We start from the raw sequence: 23,669 nt of genomic DNA, 5'->3' as shown, positions 1-23,669 counted from the left end.
GACATGCTAAAACCAATGATGTCTTTCAAAAGTACAACTCGTCCCGCAAAAAATAAGCCCTCACATGGCCAAATTCACGGAAAAATAAAAAAGTTATGGCTCTGGGAAGGAGGGGAGTGAAAAACGAACACGGAAAAATGAAAAATCCCAAGGTCATGAAGGGGTTAAGAGTAAGCACCTGGTGAATAGTCCTGATTAAATATTTTTGCGAAATAATCATTTTTAACATTGAGGTAACTACAGTACATTCCCCTGCATTCTATTCATTCACCAAGGTTTACCGGCAGGAGCATAGCTGCATTAGCAGAGCTCCTGGGTGTAAAATGATTTAACCCCTTCAGATGGATTTACAGCGTGGGACAAGACTGTAATGACGGAAGGTATGGAATATTGTTTGTTTGTTTTTTTAACTTTGTTTCAGGTGACAAGGGTCTTCAGGTGGATTAAGAGTATAATAAAGTATTAAAACACCATGTGTCTTTATTTCATTAAAATACTTTTTAATAATGTGTGTGTTTTATTAACCATTTCGTACTATTTGATAAATGATGGATAGGTATCATAATTGACGCTTCTCCATTATTAACCTGGCTTAATGTCACCTTAAAATAGCAAGGTGACATTAACCCTTCATTACCCCATATCCCACTGCTACACGGGAGTGGGAAGAGAGAGGCTAAGTGCCGGAATAGGCGCTCCCAATCTGGCGGAGAAAATTAAGCGGGAGCCCACGCCAATTTTTTCTGGGATTTAACCCTTTAATTTAATAGAGACCCCAAATTTGACACAAAGACACTTCTTACATTAAAGAGGAATATGTAATAGAAGAAGGGATATGAGATGGTTTACTGTATGTAAACCATGTCTCATATTCTGTCGGGTTTGTGAAGGAGATAGGAAAAGCCGGCAATTGAATTACCGGCTTTTATGCTATCTAGCGCTGAATTAAATATATACCTATACTATGTGTACACAATTATTCTACCTATTCTATTCTGTCAGTGTGATTTTACTGTACACCGCGCTGAATTGCCGGCTTTTCTATAGAACACCGGTGCGTATTTCTCGCAAGTCACACTGATTGTGTGTAATCCGATTTTTTTTTCTCGCCCCCATAGACTTTCATTCGCAATTTTCGGCCAAGATACGCTGACAATTGCAGCATGCTGCGAGTTCACTCAGATCCTGAATACGGACGAGAAAACAACGGATAATAGGAGCTGCCCCATTGATTAACATTGTGCCGATTGCTATGCGATTTTTTTTTTTTTTATCGCATTGCACTCGGACGTATTACGGTCTAGTGTGACTCCATAGAAACAGCTAGAAGAGCATAACCCAATAGAATAAAACGTAACTTTTACTAATAATATTAAAAAGTGGACAAAACAATACAACATATAAAATAAGTGCTCACGCCGAAAACTGTGCTCAGATAAAAAATGGTTTGATCTCACCAATTATGGACAAAGGGCCAATGATGTTTCCTAAACCCCTGTCGTGCCCCAGTAATGACTCCTGTCCTCACAAGGACAGGCCCAAATCAGTCCCACTACGGACACCCTCCAAAAAGTATTAGATGTAGATAGCGCCTCCCTACGCGTTTCTTCTCCAATCACGGAGATTCATCAGGGGAGTTTTCAATGGCCAACTGGCCCAGATACAGCTAACAAGTCCGTGGATAATAGTTAACAGTCCAAACGAGCAGAGCCTATACGCAGTGGCTGTACGGCTTCCCAAGTAAAGGCAGACCTGTGTGCTGTCTGCCAGCATAAATTGAGTGACTCCAGCCTAAGGCTGCTAAATTGTACCCACCAAACCATGTAGAATCTTCCTAAGGCCGGTTTCACATTTGCGGTTGTGTCCGCAACGTTTGTGCCGCAATTTTCCGCCTGCGTCGTGTATTCCTATATTTAAAGGGAACCTGTCACCCCGTTTTTTCAGATTGAGATATAAATATAAATATATAAGATATAAATATAAACGCTGTGCGTTACTATAGTGTATGTAGTGTACCCCGATTCCCCACCTATGCTGAGAAATACATTACCAAAGTCGCCGTTTTCGCCTGTCAATCAGGCTGGTCAGGTCAGGTGGGCGTGGTGACATCGCTCTTTTCTTCCCCAGCTTTCCGTTGGTGGCGTAGTGGTGTGCGCATGTCCAAGTTCCGAATTCCCTGCGCGCACGTGAAGAAACAGCGCGCGATCTGCGCTGTTATCCCTTTCATCGGTGGGGGCGGCCATCTTCCTGGGGCCGCGCGTGCGCAGATGGAGTGCTCTGCTGCACCGGGCTTCAGGAAAATGGCCGCGGGATGCCGCGCGTGCGCAGAAGAGATCGCGGCGGCCATTTTCCCAAAGCCGAGTTTGCATCTCATGTGTCTGTGATCGGTTGCGTTTTGCCGCGTTTGACGACACATGCGTCGTTTCGTCATCTGTGGTTTGGCGCGGTAAACGCTGCATGTGTAATTTTGGAGGCGTCAATTTGCCGCCTAGAAACGTGTGCGGTTGTTAGCGGCAGGAATGTGGAAAAAAAATGCATTGCTGTCTATGTCAACGCATGCGTTCACAAGCGCATGCGTTTGTGAACGCATGCGTTGCACCACAGGAAAACATGTCTAGACACTGATTAGCCACCGCCCACATACAAAGTGATAAAGGGAGGGAGTGGACATTTGCAGATCACTACCCAGCAGACAGACAAGCAGAGCAGATGCAGGCAAGAACCTTGGAGGAAACAAGACACTGAACAATGTGAGTATATCCTAGCCAATGTCTTTATTTTCTATTTTCTGTCTCTATATGTCCTAATTTCTGCTATTTTTTTCTTTCTGAGTGCAACAGAATGTTATCTTCTGATGAGGAGCAACGCCCTGGGCCTGCACAAGCCGAACATGTCAGTGAAGTGAGTACTCACCTCCTCAGATTAGTAAGTATTCACTGTCACATCTACACATATGACAATTTTTTTTTTTTTAGAGCAATTCTTCCACTGCAGCAGAGGCTGAGCAAGAGCAGCGGGGTCACGGTCGGGTGGCAAGGCAGCAGCGTGTACATATACGTGGCTGACTTTTTATTGTATCCTCACTTTACTATTTTTGAATATTCATTTCTTTACTTTCCTCTTTCTTTACTTTTTTTCTTCTTGACTCCTTTCTTTTCTTGAGTTTCTGTTTTTCTTTATTTTCCTTATGTTAATGTCTCCAACATTAATGTCTTTATTTATTTTTTAGGTTCCAGAACGGGATGAGGACCTCATTGAAAATGACCTCCTTATCTCCCTGGTCCATGAGCAAGTCCCGTTGTGGGACACCCGTGTTCCGCAGCACTCGGACAACGTCACGATCCGGCGGCTATGGAATTAGGTGGCCAAAGCGATGTGGGATGGCTGGGACAACGCCCCGACTCGGGTCCAAAATGCATTTTGTAAGTATTGCAATGCAGTGTGATGCAGCAGTGACCTTGGCCGTGATCACTCAACTGTGTGTGATGAGAGAAACTCTCTGGAGTTTCTCTCATCACACAGAGTTGTGTGATCCCGGCCAAAAGTCCATTGTCTAACCATTCTTTTTTGTTTTCCAACAGTGCTCAAAGTCAAAACACATTGGCGTTCGATGAAGGATCGCTTCAACAAGGACCTTCGTCAAGAGAGCCGGGTACCTAGTGGTTCTGGAGCAAGGATCCAAAAATATAAATACCACCGCATCCTGGCATTTTTGAGACCGGTCCTTGCCCAGAGAACATAAGTATTTTTTTGGTGTATTAGGTTGTGTTGTATTGCCTTAATCTGTATGTTTCTATTCCACAGGAGTTGGCGCTTAACTTTTGTAAATGTTTGGTATTAATTTTTTTTTCTTCTTTTTTCACAGCACATGGAGCAGCACTCTTGACCCTGGTTCTGGAGTGGTCCTTCATCAGACAGCCACGGACCCGTCCCAGCCATCCAGCAGCACTGCAGCAAGTGGGCCTGCCACACAGACTGGAGACCAGGAAGCTGGTCCATCAGGTGTTCCCCTGTCCCAGTCCTCTGCCTCTGCCCCTTTTTTGGGGGGCTCCTCCCGGCAGCGGCAGAGGGCCTCGGACAGGTCACGCATGCCCGAGTTTTTGCAATTGAGCTCGTTTTTTTATGATGGACTCAAGGCGATGGGTGACCGACTGGATACTGCCATTAGCCATATGAATACACGTATCCAGGAGGTTACCAAAAGCCTTGAACAAGTAAAGGCCGACCTCCAGAAGCCAGCACATAATTTTTTAAATCAAATTGAACAGGGCATGTCGGAACACCTTACTCCTGATCTCCAGCTTAGTGTTATGCAGGCCTGCAATGCTGCTTACGTGCAAGCTATGCAGCAGAGTCGGTATTTTCAGCATACAGTGGCGGCATATCCACCTGTGCCTACACTGTCACGCTTGACGTCAATGCCGAGCTCTGCTGCATACCACTGCACGGCTACCTCCATTCCAAGCACTGCCGTACACCACTACAGCACCACCACCATACAATTCACATAGGTTGCCCCTCAGTAGAATACCCCTGAATTGGGGATATAAGTACCACTAGATACTAGAACATAAATCACATAGTTTTGGTGATAATACTACACAGCAATCCCAAAACAAAAGGTACTTTCTAATAAAATATAATTTATTATACAAAAATAAAACATACATAGACATCAAATGACAAAAAATATATAAACACAAAATCACAAAAATTCACAAAAAAAGGGTACAAAGACCATTAAAAAGAGGGACATATCCATAGGAGAACCACTAAATACTATGATGCTGCGGTGCTGTGAAGTAAAGAGAGGCCAAATACCTCACTAATAGAAAAAGATCATAGTCTAGTATGGACCATATGTAGTATCATGTGTTCCTGTCTAAATTTTTAGACCATCCTATATTGTACAAGTGACACATATGGTACTCTAAGGGGAGAAACCCCTATGACTAAAGTGATAAGTGCCGATATCGGCATAAAAAGATGTTAGTTACCCGCAGTATGCAGTGTAGTCTCTCCTCGGCGTCCCTCTGCCCCAACGCGCGTTTCACTGACGGCTTCTTCAGGAGGCGTGTCTAGGCAGGGGGATAGCCGGTTTATATACGCAAGGGAGCTATTCTCATTGGAGAAAACATAAGCAATAGGTGGGTCCTTGGTGCAGTCACTTCCGCTTTAGCCCTGCTATCAGCGCACATCGCGCGTGCGCGGAAAAGTCCCCGCGAACATAAAGGTGCATATATACATAGTAACAGTCTGATCACCCCAGTTGAAATGCAGCTGGCGTTGCGCATGCGTGGGAAGTTACCGCACGCACCAGTATATGCGCGCGGAAATCCCCGTAAATACTATAACCGGCCATAGCGCGAGCGCACTTAATGCCAAAATGTAACAGGCATTGCGCATGCGCAATAAATCCCCACCATATAAACAGCAACCGTATATCACGCACGCGCCAAATGCCGTACATCGAAGTATACTTCTAAGGTGAGTATAGAGGATTAACCACGGAGATGTTTAACAGCACAACCGCTAAAAATGTGATACAGCGCTATAAATGTGATTCGGCTCCGCTACACTAGAGGTGACTACAGCGGAAACCATAATATACAACCAATGGACCAACCTATAAATGTATAAGGAGCAATATCAAAACTGAAAATAATAAAAGGGGAGGAAATACAGCAGCCCATATGACAATGTCACGGCTACAATAAAAATTACCTAGATGGATATCATAATGTGAAACTAATGGATCAAACTAAAAATACTGAAAGTGCAAAACTAAGCTACGGATAATAAAAGGAGGAGATACAACGGCACATGTACCAATGGTAGACTGGTGAAAAAACGGAGATGAGTCGCAGACAGGCGGTATCCAGGACCCATCATCAATTTGATGACAAGGACCATGGAAGCGCCAGTGTCCGTCCCCCATCTCCTACCAAAGTCCACACATCGAGGCATGTGCTCCACTCCTAATAAGAAAAACTGAATTAGATTGTAAGGTCGAATAAGACCGACATAACGCAATAATTTCATGATTAGTGATGATAACGTAAAAACCAATCTTTTGCCGTTATATAAGAGGAATTAATGCAAAAAGTGCCATGTGCTAAAGTGCTTTAAATATCTTACTCAAGGTTAAACTGTACTAAGCTGAATGATTACTGATATAATCCATATAAACCATCATATGATGGTACATATATATAAGAATGGCACCTAATTAGTGCACTCAAAAAAAAATTTTGTATCTCACTTATGGGTTTCCTTTAGCCCTTTTTAGTTTATTTTTTCTTCTCTTTTCTGTTTGTGGTTGTTTTTTAGTACTGTTGCTAATTATTAATCATCTGTTAAAATAGGGTATTAATATGTTGTCTACCCAGCACTGTATGCAAAAATAGGGCACTAATATGTAATTTACCCAGCACCTATATGTCACATTTGAGTGCACTAATTAGGTGCCATTCTTATATATATGTACCATCATATGATGGTTTATATGGATTATATCAGTAATCATTCAGCTTAGTACAGTTTAACCTTGAGTAAGATATTTAAAGCACTTTAGCACATGGCACTTTTTGCATTAATTCCTCTTATATAACGGCAAAAGATTGGTTTTTACGTTATCATCACTAATCATGAAATTATTGCGTTATGTCGGTCTTATTCGGCCTTACAATCTAATTCAGTTTTTCTTATTAGGAGTGGAGCACATGCCTCGATGTGTGGACTTTGGTAGGAGATGGGGGACGGACACTGGCGCTTCCATGGTCCTTGTCATCAAATTGATGATGGGTCCTGGATACCGCCTGTCTGCGACTCATCTCCGTTTTTTCACCAGTCTACCATTCTAAGGTTTCTCCCCTTAGAGTACCATATGTGTCACTTGTACAATATAGGATGGTCTAAAAATTTAGACAGGAACACATGATACTACATATGGTCCATACTAGACTATGATCTTTTTCTATTAGTGAGGTATTTGGCCTCTCTTTACTTCACAGCACCGCAGCATCATAGTATTTAGTGGTTCTCCTATGGATATGTCCCTCTTTTTAATGGTCTTTGTACCCTTTTTTTGTGAATTTTTGTGATTTTGTGTTTATATATTTTTTGTCATTTGATGTCTATGTATGTTTTATTTTTGTATAATAAATTATATTTTATTAGAAAGTACCTTTTGTTTTGGGATTGCTGTGTAGTATTATCACCAAAACTATGTGATTTAAGCACCACCACCATGCCAAGTGCTGTTGGACAGCCCACCGCCACTTCCATGACAACTGCTGCTCCTGCTTGGACATCCTCCACTGCCACCAGCATGCAGCAGCATCAACAGCAGCATCGGACCCTGGAATGGCTTTCCGAGCCACCACCATGCAGCAACAGATGGACCCTGGCATGGCCTTCCACACCACCACCATGCAGCAGCAGATGGACCCTGGCATGGCCTTCCCCACCACCACCATGCAGCAGCAGCCGGACCCTGGCATTGCCTTCCCCACCACCACAACCATGCAGCAGCAGCGGCACACGGACCCTGACAGGTCGGCCACCATGACCAGGCCGCAAGAAATTAGCCTACTGAGGCTCCCCAGACAGCAGCATTGATCCCAAAAAGGGAAAAAAATAAAAAGCAGCGTACTATCTTGATTCCTCCCCCCTCACCTCCCAATGTGTCTGTAATGTCAGGTTTGTCTCACCCTTCCAGTGTCTCTCTGGCCTCTCATGCGTCAAGCACCATCCCTGAACTGCCAGACCCCAGTACTTTAATTGCCCCTTCTCCTGCCACCCCTGCGTCGTCCACAGTTAGCTAGGCCTCACAGCTACACGCACACCCTTTCCGGCGCTCTACCCCAAGCAGGCGCAGTTAAATAAATTTGTTGTTCAAAAATAAATAATAATGTTTTTTGCCCCCAATAATGTTTGGTTAATTGTGTATTTCGCCGCCGGCAACACACACCGTGTGCCTAATAAAACAATACGCCGCACATTTTTTTTTTTTTTGCCAACTCATAACTCGGTTAGTTATTAAGTAGAACACCGCACCTTTTGTGTGTTTAGTATAGAGCTATGAGGTGGCAAAAAAACCCAAAATTACTTGTATTTTCTCCATAATCTCTTTTTAGTATGATTAATCTGTGTCGCACATTGAAGATAAAATGGCGGTAATATAAAGCAGAACTATACTGAACAGGTCATGTTTAAAAAAAATAAAAATTATTTATGACACCTGACCTGGTGAGTATAGAACTGCCTTGTATAACCTCCATTTTCTCTTCTGTGTACGTAATCTATTTCACACAAAGTGAAGGGACAATGGAGGTCATACAAGGCATATCTATAGTCACCTGGACATGTATCAGAAATAGTGAATTCATGAGGCTGTTATTTGTGCATCGTGAATTCATTATTTCTGACACCTGACTTGATGAGTATAGATCTGTTTTATATGAAACCCCCATCGTCTCTTCTGTCTGCGTCCAATAGATACTGCAGAACAGAATCAGGATGCAATGACGTCAACTACCTTATCACTAGCAACCTAAATGGTTTTTAGAGGAAATACATAGGAGACACGGTCAAGATATCAAAACACGTACTTTATTAACAACAAATATTAGTAACATTTAAAACCTAACTGGTACAGACCCAAACCCAACATGAAATTTTACACAATATTGTCTTGCCATGCCACACGTCCAATATCAAAATAAAAAAAGGCAGCAAATTGGTCCCGCATGTGGCCAACTTGAACAGTTGACTGCAGCTGGTGATGCTGGTAATGCAATGGGTTTGCAACTGGTTCATCCAGTTCAATGTTGGGTCGCTCCTTAGCCATTATGTAATTGTGGAGAACCACACAGGCTTTGACCACCTCATCGACAGTCTCCATTTTTAGATTAATGGCTGTTGCAAGAATGTGCCATTTTGAGACTAGAATCTCAAAGGTACTCTACTGTTCTTCTGGCCCTGGTCAGTCTGTAGTTATAGATCCTTTTAGTGTGGTTCAAGTCCCGACTGGAATATGGCTTCAGTAGGTTTGCACACATCTGAAAGGCCTCATCCCCAACCATAACAAATGGCATCGGTGGGCCTTGAGTGTTGGGGAGAGGTCGTGGCAGTGGAAAATAAAAATTTTCCCTTCCCCCATGAACGGCACACCTGAGAGAGGGGATCCGCCCAGCCAGGACAGGAAACCCTACTGAAAATAAAAGGGCGGTACCTCTCCCTCGCTTCAGTTGGGTTTCCTGTCCTGACAGGGACCCTCTTACTGAACACGGCGGTTCACTTACCCAGGTCCCGTCCCGGCGTGGAAGTATCAGGCAGCGCCTGTGCGTCGGGTTCGGGAGTCTGGAAGCGCCGTCCGCAGGTCCCCCGGGTCTCTGCGTCCGAGCGGGCGTTGAGCAGCATGGTCAGAGGGCTGTGTTCCCTTCCATGGCTGCCACGCCACCCTCCCCTCTCTGCCGGCGTCTAGGTGCGGTGGCCGCTTCCGGGTCGCTCGTCTGACGTCACGCGCAAGGCACGCTGGGAATGGGCGTGCCCGCGTGACGTCGGGGGCGGGCGCCGGATCCAAGATGACGGCGCCCATGATGAGAACGCCGGCCGGTGAAAGGGAACTCCGGCGGCACGGCAGAGAGTGGGAGGGGGTTAATTTGGGCACCGAAGGAGGCGGGGAGTGCAGTGGTCCCCCCATAAAAGGGGGTTAGACCACAGAAGACGCGCTCATGTCCATAAACTTTACCATGGAAGTAGGACAACAGGAGCAGCAGCAGCAGCCGCCTTCACAGCAGCAGCAGCAGCAAATGGAGCTCTCACCAGATGCCTTGCCGAGCCACCAGCATACCAAGAGCAGCCGCTCAAGTGGTAGGAACAGCAGTCGTTCTGTCCAGCAGGATTCGTCGGCGTCCAGGAGGGACGCTTCACGTGCATCTGTCCAGCCTCCAAAATCGGGGTCCAGGAAAGCGGTTGGTAAAACAAAGAACCGAGAGTGTGCCCTTTGTAGAAACCCGCTTGCAGTTCAGTGGCAGAAGGATCTCTGTGCTGACTGCATTACTAAAACCATACAAGAAGAGACCCCTAATTTTGCCACTAGCCTAAAAGCCATAATACAGGCTGAAATAAAAGACTCCTTAAAATTGGCCCTTAGCGAACCAAGAAGGAGAAGCCGTAAGGCGTCCACAGACTCAGATGCCTCTCAGAGACAGGGGAGTCATAAAACATCCCGGTCTCCCTCTACCTCCTCGGCCTCTGTCCAGTCTTCAGATTCCTCCTCGGACAGTGATTCAGGAGGTCGTCCATGTTTCCCAACTGAGGACGTAGATAAACTGGTCAAAGCAGTTAGATCTGCAATGGGGCTTAAAGAGGAGAAGACACCTAGGTCACTAGAAGATGTCATGTTTGGTGGCCTAGAAGAGAAAAGGAAACGCACGTTTCCGGTTAATGCAAAAATAAAAGCATTAATTGACAAAGAGTGGAAAAAGCCCGAAAAAATGGGTTCCTTGCCCTCTTCATCCAAAAGGAGATATCCTTTTGAGGATAAAGACTCTGAGTCCTGGGAGAAAATCCCTAAGATTGACGGGGCAGTAGCCAAATGTTTAAAAAGATCATCCCTTCCGTTAGAGGACTCTGGTGTTCTCAAAGACCCGCTTGATAAGAAAGCAGATAGTTTCCTGAGACACATCTGGGAAGCCTCAGCGGGGGGCCTTAAGCCGGCGATTGCGGGAACATGTACGGCCCGTGCCCTAATGGTTTGGCTACATCAGGTAGAAGATCAGCTGAAAAATAAAGTACCCAGAACTGACATCCTTGCAAATATTTCTTTGCTACAAGGAGCAGCAGCTTTTTTGGCAGACTCTTCTGCGGATTCCGCAAGACTAACAGCTAGAGCCGCGGGTTTGTCCAACGCGGCAAGAAGAGCCCTCTGGCTCAAAGGTTGCCCAGGGGATTTGCCATCTAAACACAAACTGTGTTCTATTCCATGTGACGGCCAACTTCTCTTCGGGAAAAAACTTGAAGACATCCTGGAACATGCAGGAGATAAGAAGAAAGGTTTTCCCAACATCCCTAAAGATCCTAAAAAACCTTTTTTTCGGGGGAGAAGATATAATAGAGGTCGCCCCCCAGGGGAGAGGAAAAATTGGGACTTTAGAGATAAAAGAGGATCGGGCTATATGTTTAAAGGCCCCTCCACATCGGCAAAAAAATCCCCCCAATGACATTACGCCAGAAGTGGGAGGAAGACTCTCCCTCTTCTTTCCGGCCTGGGTAAATATCTCCCCCAGTATCTGGGTCACGAACATCATCAGAGACGGCCTAAAAATAAAATTTGTCTGTCCTCCCAGACGAAACTTCATAATAACTCCCCGACGGAAGTCTCAGCAGGAACAATCTGCCCTAGAAACCGAGATCTTGGGACTTGTCCACAAAAAGGTTCTTCAGGAAGTCCCGGTTCAGGAGGAAGGAGAGGGGTTTTACTCCCCCCTCTTCTTGATCCAAAAACCGGATGGTTCTTGGAGAACTATTATAAATCTAAGGAAGCTCAACCAATCCATAGAGAACTACACTTTCAAGATGGAGTCTATAAACACGACCATAAAACTTCTCTTCCAACACTGCTTCATGGCAGTAATAGACTTAAAGGATGCTTACTACCATATACCAATACATCAGGAATATCGGAAATACTTGAGGGTAGCTCTCTATATTCAAAATCAGGTAAAGCATTTTCAATATACAGCTCTTCCATTCGGCCTGTCTACAGCCCCCAGAGTTTTCACCAAAGTGATGGTGGAAGTGATGTCATACCTCCGGTCCCGGGATGTAGTAATTGTCCCATATCTGGACGATTTCCTGGTAATAGGGAGGTCAGAGTCCCACTGCACTCATCAAATATCAGTGGTAACATCAACTCTAATGGAGCTGGGTTGGATAATAAACATCCCCAAATCCGGACTACTGCCAGTAAAAATACAGTCCTTCCTGGGGTTAATACTGGACTCCGAGCGTCAGCTCTGCCTCCTTCCACAAAACAAAGTGGACAAGATAATAAACCTGACCAGTACAGCAATACGTCAACCCGCAATGACTCTCAGAAAAGCGATGTCCCTTCTAGGCTCGTTAACATCGTGTATACCGGCAGTAGAATGGGCACAATTCCACCTAAGACATCTACAGTGGGAAGTTCTCTCAGCTCAAAGACTGTTAAGAGGGCATTTAGAAGGAAATCTATGTCTCTCCCTGAGCGTAAGGGATTCCCTAGCTTGGTGGACTGTAGAACACCACCTGACAAAGGGGGTCCGGTGGAAAAATCCGGTCATAGACATCATGACGACCGACGCAAGCGGTACAGGTTGGGGAGCTCATCTGAGATCTCACTCTGTACAAGGTACCTGGTCCATACGAGAAAAAAACTATGGATCAAACGAAAAAGAGCTATGGGCAGTGGAGAAAGCCCTAAGACATTTTCTCCCTTTACTCCAGGGTCGCCATACTCGAATCCTAACAGACAATCGAGCAGTGGTGGCGTATGTCAATCATCAGGGGGGAACGAGGTCCAAAGGCCTCATGAATGCATCAAAACTCCTCTTCCAACTGGCGGAACAACACCTGTTATCTCTGTCGGCACTACACATCAGGGGCATAGAAAACACTCAAGCAGACTTCCTGAGTCGCAGAGGCTTATGACAGGGGGAATGGTCCCAGATATTTCAACAAATAGTCCAAGCCTGGGGCTCACCAGAAATAGACTTGTTTGCCAATTCTCACAACAAAAAAGTCAGAAAATTCTGCTCCTTGAATCCAAGAGAACATCCCTTCGCATTAGATGCCCTACTAATACCTTGGAAGTTTTCTCTGGCCTACGCATTCCCCCCGATAGTGATGATCCCAGCTGTGATCCGGAAGATCAGAGAGGATCAGACGAGGATTATCCTCATAGCTCCATTTTGGCCAAGGAGACCATGGTTCTCCCTTCTAAGACAGATGTCGGTAACGGATCCATGGATTTTGCCAGAAATTCCGGACCTACTAACCCAGGGCCCAGTAACCCACTCTCAGGTGAAGGGCTTCCATCTGGCAGCCTGGAATTTGAGAGGGCGTTACTAAGTCGCCATGGATTCTCACCAGGTTTAATCTCCACCCTGTTGAAAAGCAGAAAACCCATAACTTCTAGAATCTATGGTAGGACATGGAAAAAATTTCTTGACTTCCTGGGTGAACCATTGGGGGAGGTGGCTCCAGTGGGTCCTATCCTAGAATTTCTGCAAGCAGGATTACATCTTGGGTTAGCAACCAGCACCCTTAAAGTTCAGGTTTCAGCCTTGGGGGCCCTGTATAACTGTAATCTTGCCTCAAATAGATGGGTTTCACGATTCATAAAATCTTGCAGTAGATCTCGGCCGGTCGTTATCCCAAAAATCCCTCCTTGGGATCTAAATTTGGTCTTAGAAGCTCTAACTAAACACCCTTTCGAGCCCTTACAGGAGTTATCACCTAAGTTACTTACCTTTAAAACAGTTCTTCTAGTAGCCCTAACATCGGCACGTAGGGTAAGTGATTTGCAAGCCCTGTCAATATCCCCTCCTTATACTCAGGTTTTTGATGACAGGATCGTTCTAAGACCAGACCCGGCTTATCTCCCCAAGGTGGTTCAAAAGTTCCATAGGAGTCAAGAGATTACCTTACCATCTTTCTGTAGTAATCCCAAAAATCCAGGGGAACAAAAGTTCCACATGCTAGATGTGAGAAGATCTATGTTACAATACATATCTATGACTAGTCAGTGGAGGAAAGACCAAACCCTATTCATAGCCTTTCAGGGTAGCAAAAGAGGGTGTGGGGTAGCTAAAAGTACTATTGCTAGATGGATTAGGGAGGCCATTAGTTTATCCTACTCTGCGGGTGGCACTCCGGTTCCTGAAGGCATCAAGGCTCACTCTACCAGAGCCATGGCTACCTCCTGGGCGGAAAAGGCTGAGGTATCAATTGATCAAATTTGCAAGGCTGCTACCTGGTCCTCACCTTCAACTTTTTTCAAGCACTACCGGCTAGACCTTTCCTCCTCTGCTGACCTAACCTTTGGTAGAAGGGTACTCCAAGCGGTGGTCCCTCCCTAAGGTTTCATTCTACAAAAGTCTCTCAGGTGTGCCGTCATGGGGGAAGGGAAAACACCAGGGTTACTTACTGGTAACAGGTTTTTCCGGAACCCATGACGGCACCTGTATATTCCCCCCCTTTATCACCTTTTCGGTGTGCACTATTGTTTTGGGTGCTTTTTTAGTTAATATGATGTGGTGTTGGATTGCCATGTGTACTAACCAGGGGGGCCTCTCATGCTCTGAAAACCAACTGAAGCGAGGGAGAGGTACCGCCCTTTTATTTTCAGTAGGGTTTCCTGTCCTGGCTGGGCGGATCCCCTCTCTCAGGTGTGCCGTCATGGGTTCCGGAAAAACCTGTTACCAGTAAGTAACCCTAGTGTTTTTGCCATACACACGTCGGCGCATATCAGAGTTCTTGAAAGTCTGGGAGTCGTTGCCACGGCCAGAAGCTCCAATGTCCACGGCGATGAAGCGACAGTCCACATCTGCTATTGCCATGAGCACAACAGAAAAATATTTCTTGTAGTTAAAGTACTCCGATCCAATTCTGGCTTGTTTGATAATGCGTATGTGCTTTCCATCCACCGCACCCAAACAGTTGGGGAAATCACACACACTCCAGAATTTCTCTGCAATTTCCATCCACACTTCCTCGGTGGGTATGGGTATAAATTCATCCCGGAGATCGTTCCACAAAGCCCGTCAAGTGTCCGCAACTATTGCAGACAGGGTGGAAATTCCAAACCAGTTCTGAAAGTGGTTCTGAAAGTGGAGGGATGATAAACTCTCTCCGGTTGCCAGAAATCTGAAATAAAATAAAAAAATAAAATTACAATCCCATTTATGGTGGTGTTCTGCTAAAGACATAAAGGAAAATACAAATAATACATGGCAGACCAACAATAATTATAACTGGCATTTGTTTAGAATTATTACATACCTTAGTGTGACCAGGAGACGTTCCGCTGCAAAAATCGCTCTACGGAGCTGGGTGTCCTGTCTCCGGATGGCTCCTTGGACACGACCAAGCAAATCTCGAAAAGAGTCTTGAGACATCCGAGTATATTACGGGAATTTGTCCGGGTTGGCATTAAGCTCGCCTTATAGCATGTGATAGGCTCCACGGCTCTCCCGGAGTTCAATAATGGGGTGTCTCCAAAAACACCGACGCCGTGTCCTTCTCCGTCGTTGTCTATTTGTTGCTCCCAAGCAATCGCATGGGCAAGAAACAGCTTGATGTTCAAATCCAGGTTGAAATAAAAGCTCTCCATGCGAAGATCCATTATGACACAGGATACAGTAGCAAACTGTTAAGATTTCTGCAGTCCAAGGGTCTATATATAGATATCCCATAATACACGCCCTCTCTAGTCCCATTGGCGGTGTCTGGTTATCTAGATTTTTCTCCTGTTAAAGGGAACCTGTCACCTGAATTTGGCGGGACTGGTTTTGGGTCATATGGGCGGAGTTTTCGGGTGTTTGATTCACCCTTTCCTTACCCGCTGGCTGCATGCTGGCTGCAATATTGGATTGAAGTTCATTCTCTGTCCTCCATAGTACACGCCTGCGCAAAGCAATCTTGCCTTGCGCAGGCGTGTACTATGGAGGACAGAGAATGAACTTCAATCCAATATTGCAGCCAGCATGCAGCCAGAGGGTAAGGAAAGGGGGAATCAAACACCCGAAAACTCCGCCCATATGACCCAAAACCAGTCCCGCCAAATTCAGGTGACAGAGTCCCTTTAAATTTTCCACCATGCGCACAGGAAACGCAAATGCATGCAAAACGCATGGAAAAGCGTGAAAAGCCGCATTTTTTTAACCGCATGCGTTATCTTATGCGTCTAAAAAAAAACGCTGCGTTTGTACGCGTTTCCATGCGATTTTTCCTGTACTTGCGGTTGCGGACTAAACGCTGCAGATTCTAACACAAATGTGAAACTAGCCTAAGCGCTTCCTCCCCTGTTCGGGGATTCATCAGGGGAGAGAAATATAGAAAATGTGGGTTTGTGTTCAGACTATTTTTCTGTGCCTAAGGCAGCAGAAAAAAAAACTAGAAACTTGGTGAGATGAAACTATTTTTTTATTGAGAACTAGTAATTTTGAGCACTGTTGCACTTTATCACAGGTTGTTTGTTGTGAATTATCCATTGTTTTTAATGGGATATACGTATTAAAAGTTATGTTTTAGTTTAAAATTGTCTCTCCTGGCTAATTCTGATAATCACATAGAGAGGACATTTAGGTGTGTCAAATAGATTACGCTTTATTGCTGATCCTTACATTGTCCATTTTTTTCCACAGATTCATTGACTTGCTTTGGCTAGATTGATTCATAACATGGATTACAAACACTTATGTCTCGATTTTTCTTGTTTTTTTTTTCCCCCTCAAACATTCTGTACGCAATAGCTTCACAGACTATGAGTATTTGATCTGTTCGTGAAAAACACTGATAGAACAAATATGTGAAAAACGGATGTATGAATGAAGGCTTACATTTTTTTTGCCACAAAACTGATTCCTGATTATTTAAGGAAAGATTATAGCCCACCGGGCAGAGACAACCCTTTTTTCTGCCTATCCTCTGCCTCGTGTTAGGACTGTATCCATCATGCTGCTTCCTCCAATCTATGAAGACACAAAAAGAGCACAGTGAGGTCAAAAAATACTCTGTTGTAATGAAGTCACAGAAAATGAGCAAGTGCTAGTCAAAAAATGAAAAAAATACAGGGTATTTAGTTAATACGTTTTTTTGCAAAAAAATGTATATTAAGCTGCTCCACCAATCGCCAAGGTATACCCATAATAGAGCAGTCCTATCTAATGTATATAATCCCTATCTGATGTATTAAAAACTTGATCATCTGTATAGTACCTGTATAAGCAGGCTTCAGAGAGAAAATATCCATGTGGACATCCAGGGTGGAACAGCTTCTATGCAAATGGCCCACAGAGGAGTGGTGGACTCCCCAGTCTTGTAGAAACAAGAGAACAATTATAGAACCAAAAACACATGGGCTACTTGCACAGTGAACAAGTCTGTAGAAACCTGTTCACACCACGGAAAAAACAAAACTTGAAGACACAAAAAGAGCACAGCGAGGTCAAAAAATACTCTGTTGTAAAGAAGTCACAGTAAATGAGCAAGTGCTAGTCAAAAAATGAAAAAAATACAGGGTATTTAGTTAATACGTTTTTTTGCAAAAAAAATGTATATTAAGCTGCTCCACCAATCGCCAAGATATATCCATAATAGAGCAGTCCTATCTAATGTGGAACAGCTTCTATGCAAATGGCCCACATTGTGTTTTCAAGCCCATGTGTTTTTTGGTTCTATAATTGTTCGCAGGTGAGTATATAACTATTTTTTATTTTAATCATTTTTTTTAACAGGGATATGGTGCCCACACTGCTATATACTACGTGGGCTGTGTAATATACCGCGTGGCTGCTATATACTACCTGGCCAGTGTTATATACTGCGTGTGCTGTGCTATATATTACATGGCCAGTGTTATATACTGCGTGGCCTGTGTTATATATTACGTGGCCAGTGTTATATACTGCATGGCCGGTGTAATATACTACGTCGCCTGTGTTATATACTACGTCGCCTGTGTTATATACTGCGTGGCTGTTATATACTGCATGGGCTGTGTTATATAGTACGTGGGCTGGGTTATATACTGTTTTGGGCTGTGTTATATACTGCGTGGCCACTGTTATATATTGCGTGGCCTGTATTAACGCATCGGGTATTCTACAATATGTATGTATGTTTGTATATAGCAGCCACATAGTATATAGCACAGGCCACGTCGTATTTGTCTGCTGTATACTACATGGCTCCTATATACTACGTGGCCTGTACTATATACTATATGGCTGCTATATACATACATACATATTCTAGAATACCCGATGCGTTAGAATCGGGCCACCATCTAGTTTATTATATGATAGTGTCTTTACGGCAAGCAGAAAAATCTATTTACTTTTTTCAATATATATAAAATCGCCACCATGTGAAAATGATTATTTGTGATATTTGTTGTACAGATATAGATTTTCTGTATGTCTACCAATGTGTGACATAAGAGTACAGTATGTAGGCACAAGTCATGATGAGTTTTAATAAAAATTATATTTCTTCTTGCTTAAACAGATTTTATAGTTTCATTGTTATATAAAAGATGTCTGTTTTTTTTGTTTTTTTTTCCCCAGTTCTAGTTTTTCTTCTTATGAAAAAATTAAACTGCAAACGATGAAAAAGGAGTCATTAAATGAATGTTGTTATGGAAACCAGAATATAAATGACACCCCTACTGCAGAAAACAGTTCAGAACATTTTTCCAACACTGCAGACTACAGTAGCTTGCTACAACCTGTTGAATCCTGGGAACAACCGGAGGCTGCATGGGCTCTAAGAAAGATGTCATCCGCTGAGAATGTGACTTGCTCTCAATACAGAAGACAATCTTTTGAAAATCTATTCCTGGACTTTGAATCGGTTCGGCTCTCAAAAGAAGATGAAGACAGCGCCAGTGACCTTTCGGATTCAGAAAGAGTTCCCATCCCACCATCACCACTTACACCTCCTAAACTCAATTTACGAGCTGAAGAAATCAAACCTGGATATTTCAGTGAATATGTTGAACATAAAAGCAAAGAATACGAGTATCCAGATTTCCTTCCCCCGCCTTACAACACCTGGAACCTTCGTGAGGTCTCCATGTATGTAAATAAAGAAGGCAAAAATACACTACAATCCAAAGCTTCAGCCCCCCTAGAAAGATATGTTGACCGTCTTCTCCATTTAGAATGGCTTCAAATGCAAACTGTGCAATCTGAAAAGACAAAAATGGGAAAGTCGAGACCTCAGACGGTTCCTGCACCGTGCCGAAATGGAAAATCTCCGGGAAAATGTAAACCATGGCCCAGTCCATTGCCTAGTAAAAATGTGTCTAATTCAGACAATGTCACCAAAACAAGCACCGGACAAGATAAAAATTATCATAAAAAATATACCCATCGGGAACCTTATGGTGCAACGTGTTTGCGGAAAAATTGCCCAAAAGTTTTTGGAACAGTGGATGTACACCAATCTGCACCAAAACAAACTCAAGATGTTAGATGTAAGAAAAAATCAACCACAAGCTGTCCGCAAACAAAAAATGTGTTAATAAGTGATCCTAAGATACAGTGTGCTGGCAATATTAGACCCCAGAGGCAAACGTTTGTTTCCAGTAGTGCTGAAAGCATCCCAAAGCACACAAAAGCCAGCAAAATAAGGAAAAGTGAACTGTCAGTCAGTAATCATGTCACAAATAGACACTGTATATTAGAACGAAAAAAGTAAAAAACAAATATTGTTACCTAAAGTAAAAAGATAGTATATATGGCATGGTCTATCTTTCTTCTTTTAAATATAGGGAAACCGGAAAGCACTTACACAGATCAAAATAAGGCTCAGTTCACATCATGTCTGAACCTTCCCTTAGGCTACATATACACATCTACAGGTGCTTCTCACAAAATTAGAATATCAAAAGTTAATTTATTCCAGTACTTCAATACAAAAAATTAAACTCATTATTATTATTTACTAGATGGCAGCCCCATCGGGAGTCTAGAATCCATATATACTTTATTTATTCAAATGTAAGAATAATACAATTAATAAATAATAGTAAGAAAGAACAAAAAATGGCTGCACTCACCAGCTCTTGACAATTCTTGTTATTTAAGGTACAGTTACACAGGATCCATGAACATGCTTATGAGGGGAGGCAGTATATAGAGAAAACACCAAACAAAAGTTCAAAATTGGTGTGAAAATGTCACTGAACCACTTCACAACTAAATATATATAGTTTTGGTAAATGGTATTATCATTTTTTTGACGAAATTCGGCAGGAGCTTGAAGAGCAACGTCACTGGGCCCGCCTCCACGCAGTAGAAACTTGCTGTGAGGTAAAAATTCAAAAATCACACCAAAATGGCGGGCGGAGTGTGTCACAGTACGGCACGTTTCTGATTGGTCGCTCGCAGCAGGCGGCAACCAATCAGACACTGGACACTGTTGATGTCACTTATCTCCGGACATTAGCTCCGGACATTAGCTCCGGACATTAGCTCCGGACAAAGCCACGGAAGTTGGCACAAATTGCAGGAAGTAGTATTCTAGGCAATTATATATTAGATTATTATACTGCCATTTATTCTATAGCGCTTTACATGTGAGGAGGGGTATACATAATAAAAAACAAGTACAATAATCTTAATCAATTCAAGTCACGATGGGTACATAAATAAAGGACCCTGCCCGCGAGAACTCACAATCTATATATTATATACAGGTCCTTCTCAAAAAAATAGCATATAGTGTTAAATTTCATTATTTACCATAATGTAATGATTACAATTAAACTTTCATATATTATAGATTCATTATCCACCAACTGAAATTTGTCAGGTCTTTTATTGTTTTAATACTGATGATTTTGGCATACAACTCCTGATAACCCAAAAAACCTGTCTCAATAAATTAGTATATTTCACCCATCCAATCAAATAAAAGTGTTTTTTAATAACAAACAAAAAAACCAACAAATAATAATGTTCAGTTATGCACTCAATACTTGGTCGGGAATCCTTTGGCAGAAATGACTGCTTCAATGCGGCGTGGCATGGAGGCAATCAGCCTGTGACACTGCTGAGATGTTATGGAGGCCCAGGATGCTTCAATAGCGGCCTTAAGCTCATCCAGAGTGTTGGGTCTTGCGTCTCTCAACTTTCTCTTCACAATATCCCACAGATTCTCTATGGGGTTCAGGTCAGGAGAGTTGGCAGGCCAATTGAGCACAGTAATACCATGGTCAGTAAACCATTTACCAGTGGTTTTGACACTGTGAGCAGGTGCCAGGTCGTGCTGAAAAATGAAATCTTCATCTCCATAAAGCATTTCAGCCGATGGAAGCATGAAGTGCTCCAAAATCTCCTGATAGCTAGCTGCATTGACCCTGCCCTTGATGAAACACAGTGGACCAACACCAGCAGCTGACATGGCACCCCACACCATCACTGACTGTGGGTACTTGACACTGGACTTCAGGCATTTTGGCATTTCCTTCTCCCCAGTCTTCCTCCAGACTCTGGCACCTTGATTTCCGAATGACATGCAAAATTTGCTTTCATCAGAAAAAAGTACTTGGGACCACTTAGCAACAGTCCAGTGCTGCTTCTCTGTAGCTCAAAAGTGGCTTTACCTGGGGAATGCGGCACCTGTAGCCCATTTCCTGCACACGCCTGTGCACGGTGGCTCTGGATGTTTCCACACCAGACTCAGTCCACTGCTTACTCAGGTTCCCCAAGGTCTGGAATCGGTCCTTCTCCACAATCTTCCTCAGGGTCCGGTCTCCTCTTCTCGTTGTACAGCGTTTTCTGCCACATTGTTTCCTTCCAACAGACTTACCATTGAGGTGCCTTGATACAGCACTCTGGGAACAGCCTATTTGTTGAGAAATTTCTTTCTGGGTCTTACCCTCTTGCTTGAGGGTGTTAATGATGGCCTTCTTGACATCTGTCAGGTCGCTAGTCTTACCCATGATGGGGGTTTTGAGTAATGAACCAGGCAGGGAGTTTATAAAAGCCTCAGGTATCTTTTGCATGTGTTTAGAGTTAATTAGTTGATTCAGAAGATTAGGGTAATAGGTCGTTTAGAGAACCTTTTCTTGATATGCTAATTTATTGAGACAGGTTTTTTGGGTTATCAGGAGTTGTATGCCAAAATCATCAGTATTAAAACAATAAAAGACCTGACAAATTTCAGTTGGTGGATAATGAATCTATAATATATGAAAGTTTAATTGTAATCATTACATTATGGTAAATAATGAAATTTAACACTATATGCTAATTTTTTGAGAAGGACCTGTAGAGTCATTACAAACAGAGTGATCTATTTCAAGTGTTTATTTCTGTTAATGTTGATGATTATGGCTTACAGCCAATGAAAACCCAAAAGTCATTATCTCAGTAAATTGAATACTTTATAAAAGCCGCTTGAAAAATGATTTTAAAATCCGAAATGTTGGCAAACTGAAATGTACAGTAAATGCACTCAATACGTGTTCGGGGCTACTTTTGAATCAATTACTGCATCAATGCGGTGTGGCATGGTGGCGATCAGCCTGTGGCACTGCTGAGGTGTTATGGAAGCCCAGGTTGCTTTGATTGCAGCCTTCAACTCATCTGCATTTTTGGGTCTGGGGCCTTTCATCTTCAACTTGACAATACGCCATAGATTCTCTATGGGGTTAAGATCAGGCGAATTTTGCTGGTCAATCAAGCACAGTTATACTGTTGTTTTTAAACCGGGTGTTGGTACTTATTGTAGTGTGGACAGGCGCCAAGTCCTGCTGGAGAATGAAATTTCCATCTCCAAAATGCTTGTCAGCAGAGGGAAGCATGAAGTGCTCTAAAATTTCCTGGTAGACGGCTGTGCTGACTTTGGTCTTGATAAAACACAGTGGACCCACACCAGCAGATAACATGGCTCCCCAAACCATCACTGATTGTGGAAACTTCACATTAGACCCTAAGCAGCTTGGATTGTGGCTGGCCTCTCCACTCTTCCTACAATCTTCTTTATTTCCAAATGAAATGCAAAATTTACTTTCATCTGAAAACAACACCTTGGACCACTGAGCAACAGTCCTGTTCTTTTTCTCCTTGGCCCAGGTAAGATGCTTCTGGTGTTGTCTATTGGTCATGAGTGGCTTAACACAAGGAATGCGACACTTGTAGCCCATGTCCTTTTACATCTGTGTGTGGTGGCTCTTGAAGCAATGACTCCAGCAGCAGTCCACCCCTTGTTAGTGATGAGCGAATATACTCGTTACTCAAGATTTCTCAAGCACGCTCGGGTGTCCTCCGAGTATTTTTTAGTGCTCGGAGATTTAGTTTTTTTGCCGCAGCTGAATGATTTACATCTGGTAGCCAGCATAAGTACATATGGGGTTTGCCTGGTTGCTAGGGAATCCCCACATGTACTTATGCTGGCTAACAGATGTAAATCATTCAGCTGCGGCAATAAAAACTAAATCTCCGAGCACTAAAAAATACTCAGACGACACCCGAGCGTGCTCGAGAAATCTTGAGTAACGAGTATATTTGCTCATCACTACTCCTTGTGAATCTCCCCCAAATTTTTGAATGGCCTTTTCTTAACAATCCTTTCAAGGCTGCACGGTTATCCCAGTTGCTTGTGCACGTTTTTCCACCACACTTTTTCCTTCCACTCAACTTTCCACTAATATGTTTGGATACAGCACTCTGTGAAAAGCCAGCTTCTGTAGCAATGACCTTTTGTGGCTTACCCTCCTTGTGGAGTGTGTCAATGACTGCCTTCTGGTCATCTGTCAAGTCAGCAGTCTTCCTCATGATTGTGGAGCCTACTGAAACAGAGGGATCTTTTTAAACGCTTAGGAAGCCTTTGCAGGTGTCTTTTGTTAATTATTCTAATTTGCTGAGATAATGACTTTTGGGTTTCCACTA

The 23,669-nt window shown here is 43.4% G+C and overlaps 1 protein-coding gene across 2 annotated transcripts in view; it reads left to right on the top strand.

Annotated features, from left to right (window-relative positions):
* FAM217B (family with sequence similarity 217 member B) overlaps positions 1-19,513 on the top strand; it is a 62,413-nt gene extending 42,900 nt beyond the window's left edge. For both annotated transcript variants that reach the window (XM_069751211.1, XM_069751213.1), the window contains exon 3: positions 18,336-19,513. In XM_069751211.1, coding sequence (XP_069607312.1) covers positions 18,336-19,470 — 1,135 coding nt within the window. In that variant the 3' untranslated portion in view covers positions 19,471-19,513. The remainder of the gene's footprint in view (positions 1-18,335) is intronic.
* The last annotated feature ends 4,156 nt before the right edge of the window (positions 19,514-23,669 follow it).

Source organism: Ranitomeya imitator, chromosome 2 (assembly GCF_032444005.1).
Source record: "Ranitomeya imitator isolate aRanImi1 chromosome 2, aRanImi1.pri, whole genome shotgun sequence".
Classification (NCBI taxonomy): domain Eukaryota; kingdom Metazoa; phylum Chordata; class Amphibia; order Anura; family Dendrobatidae; genus Ranitomeya; species Ranitomeya imitator.
This window is presented reverse-complemented; position numbering and strand designations above follow the sequence as displayed.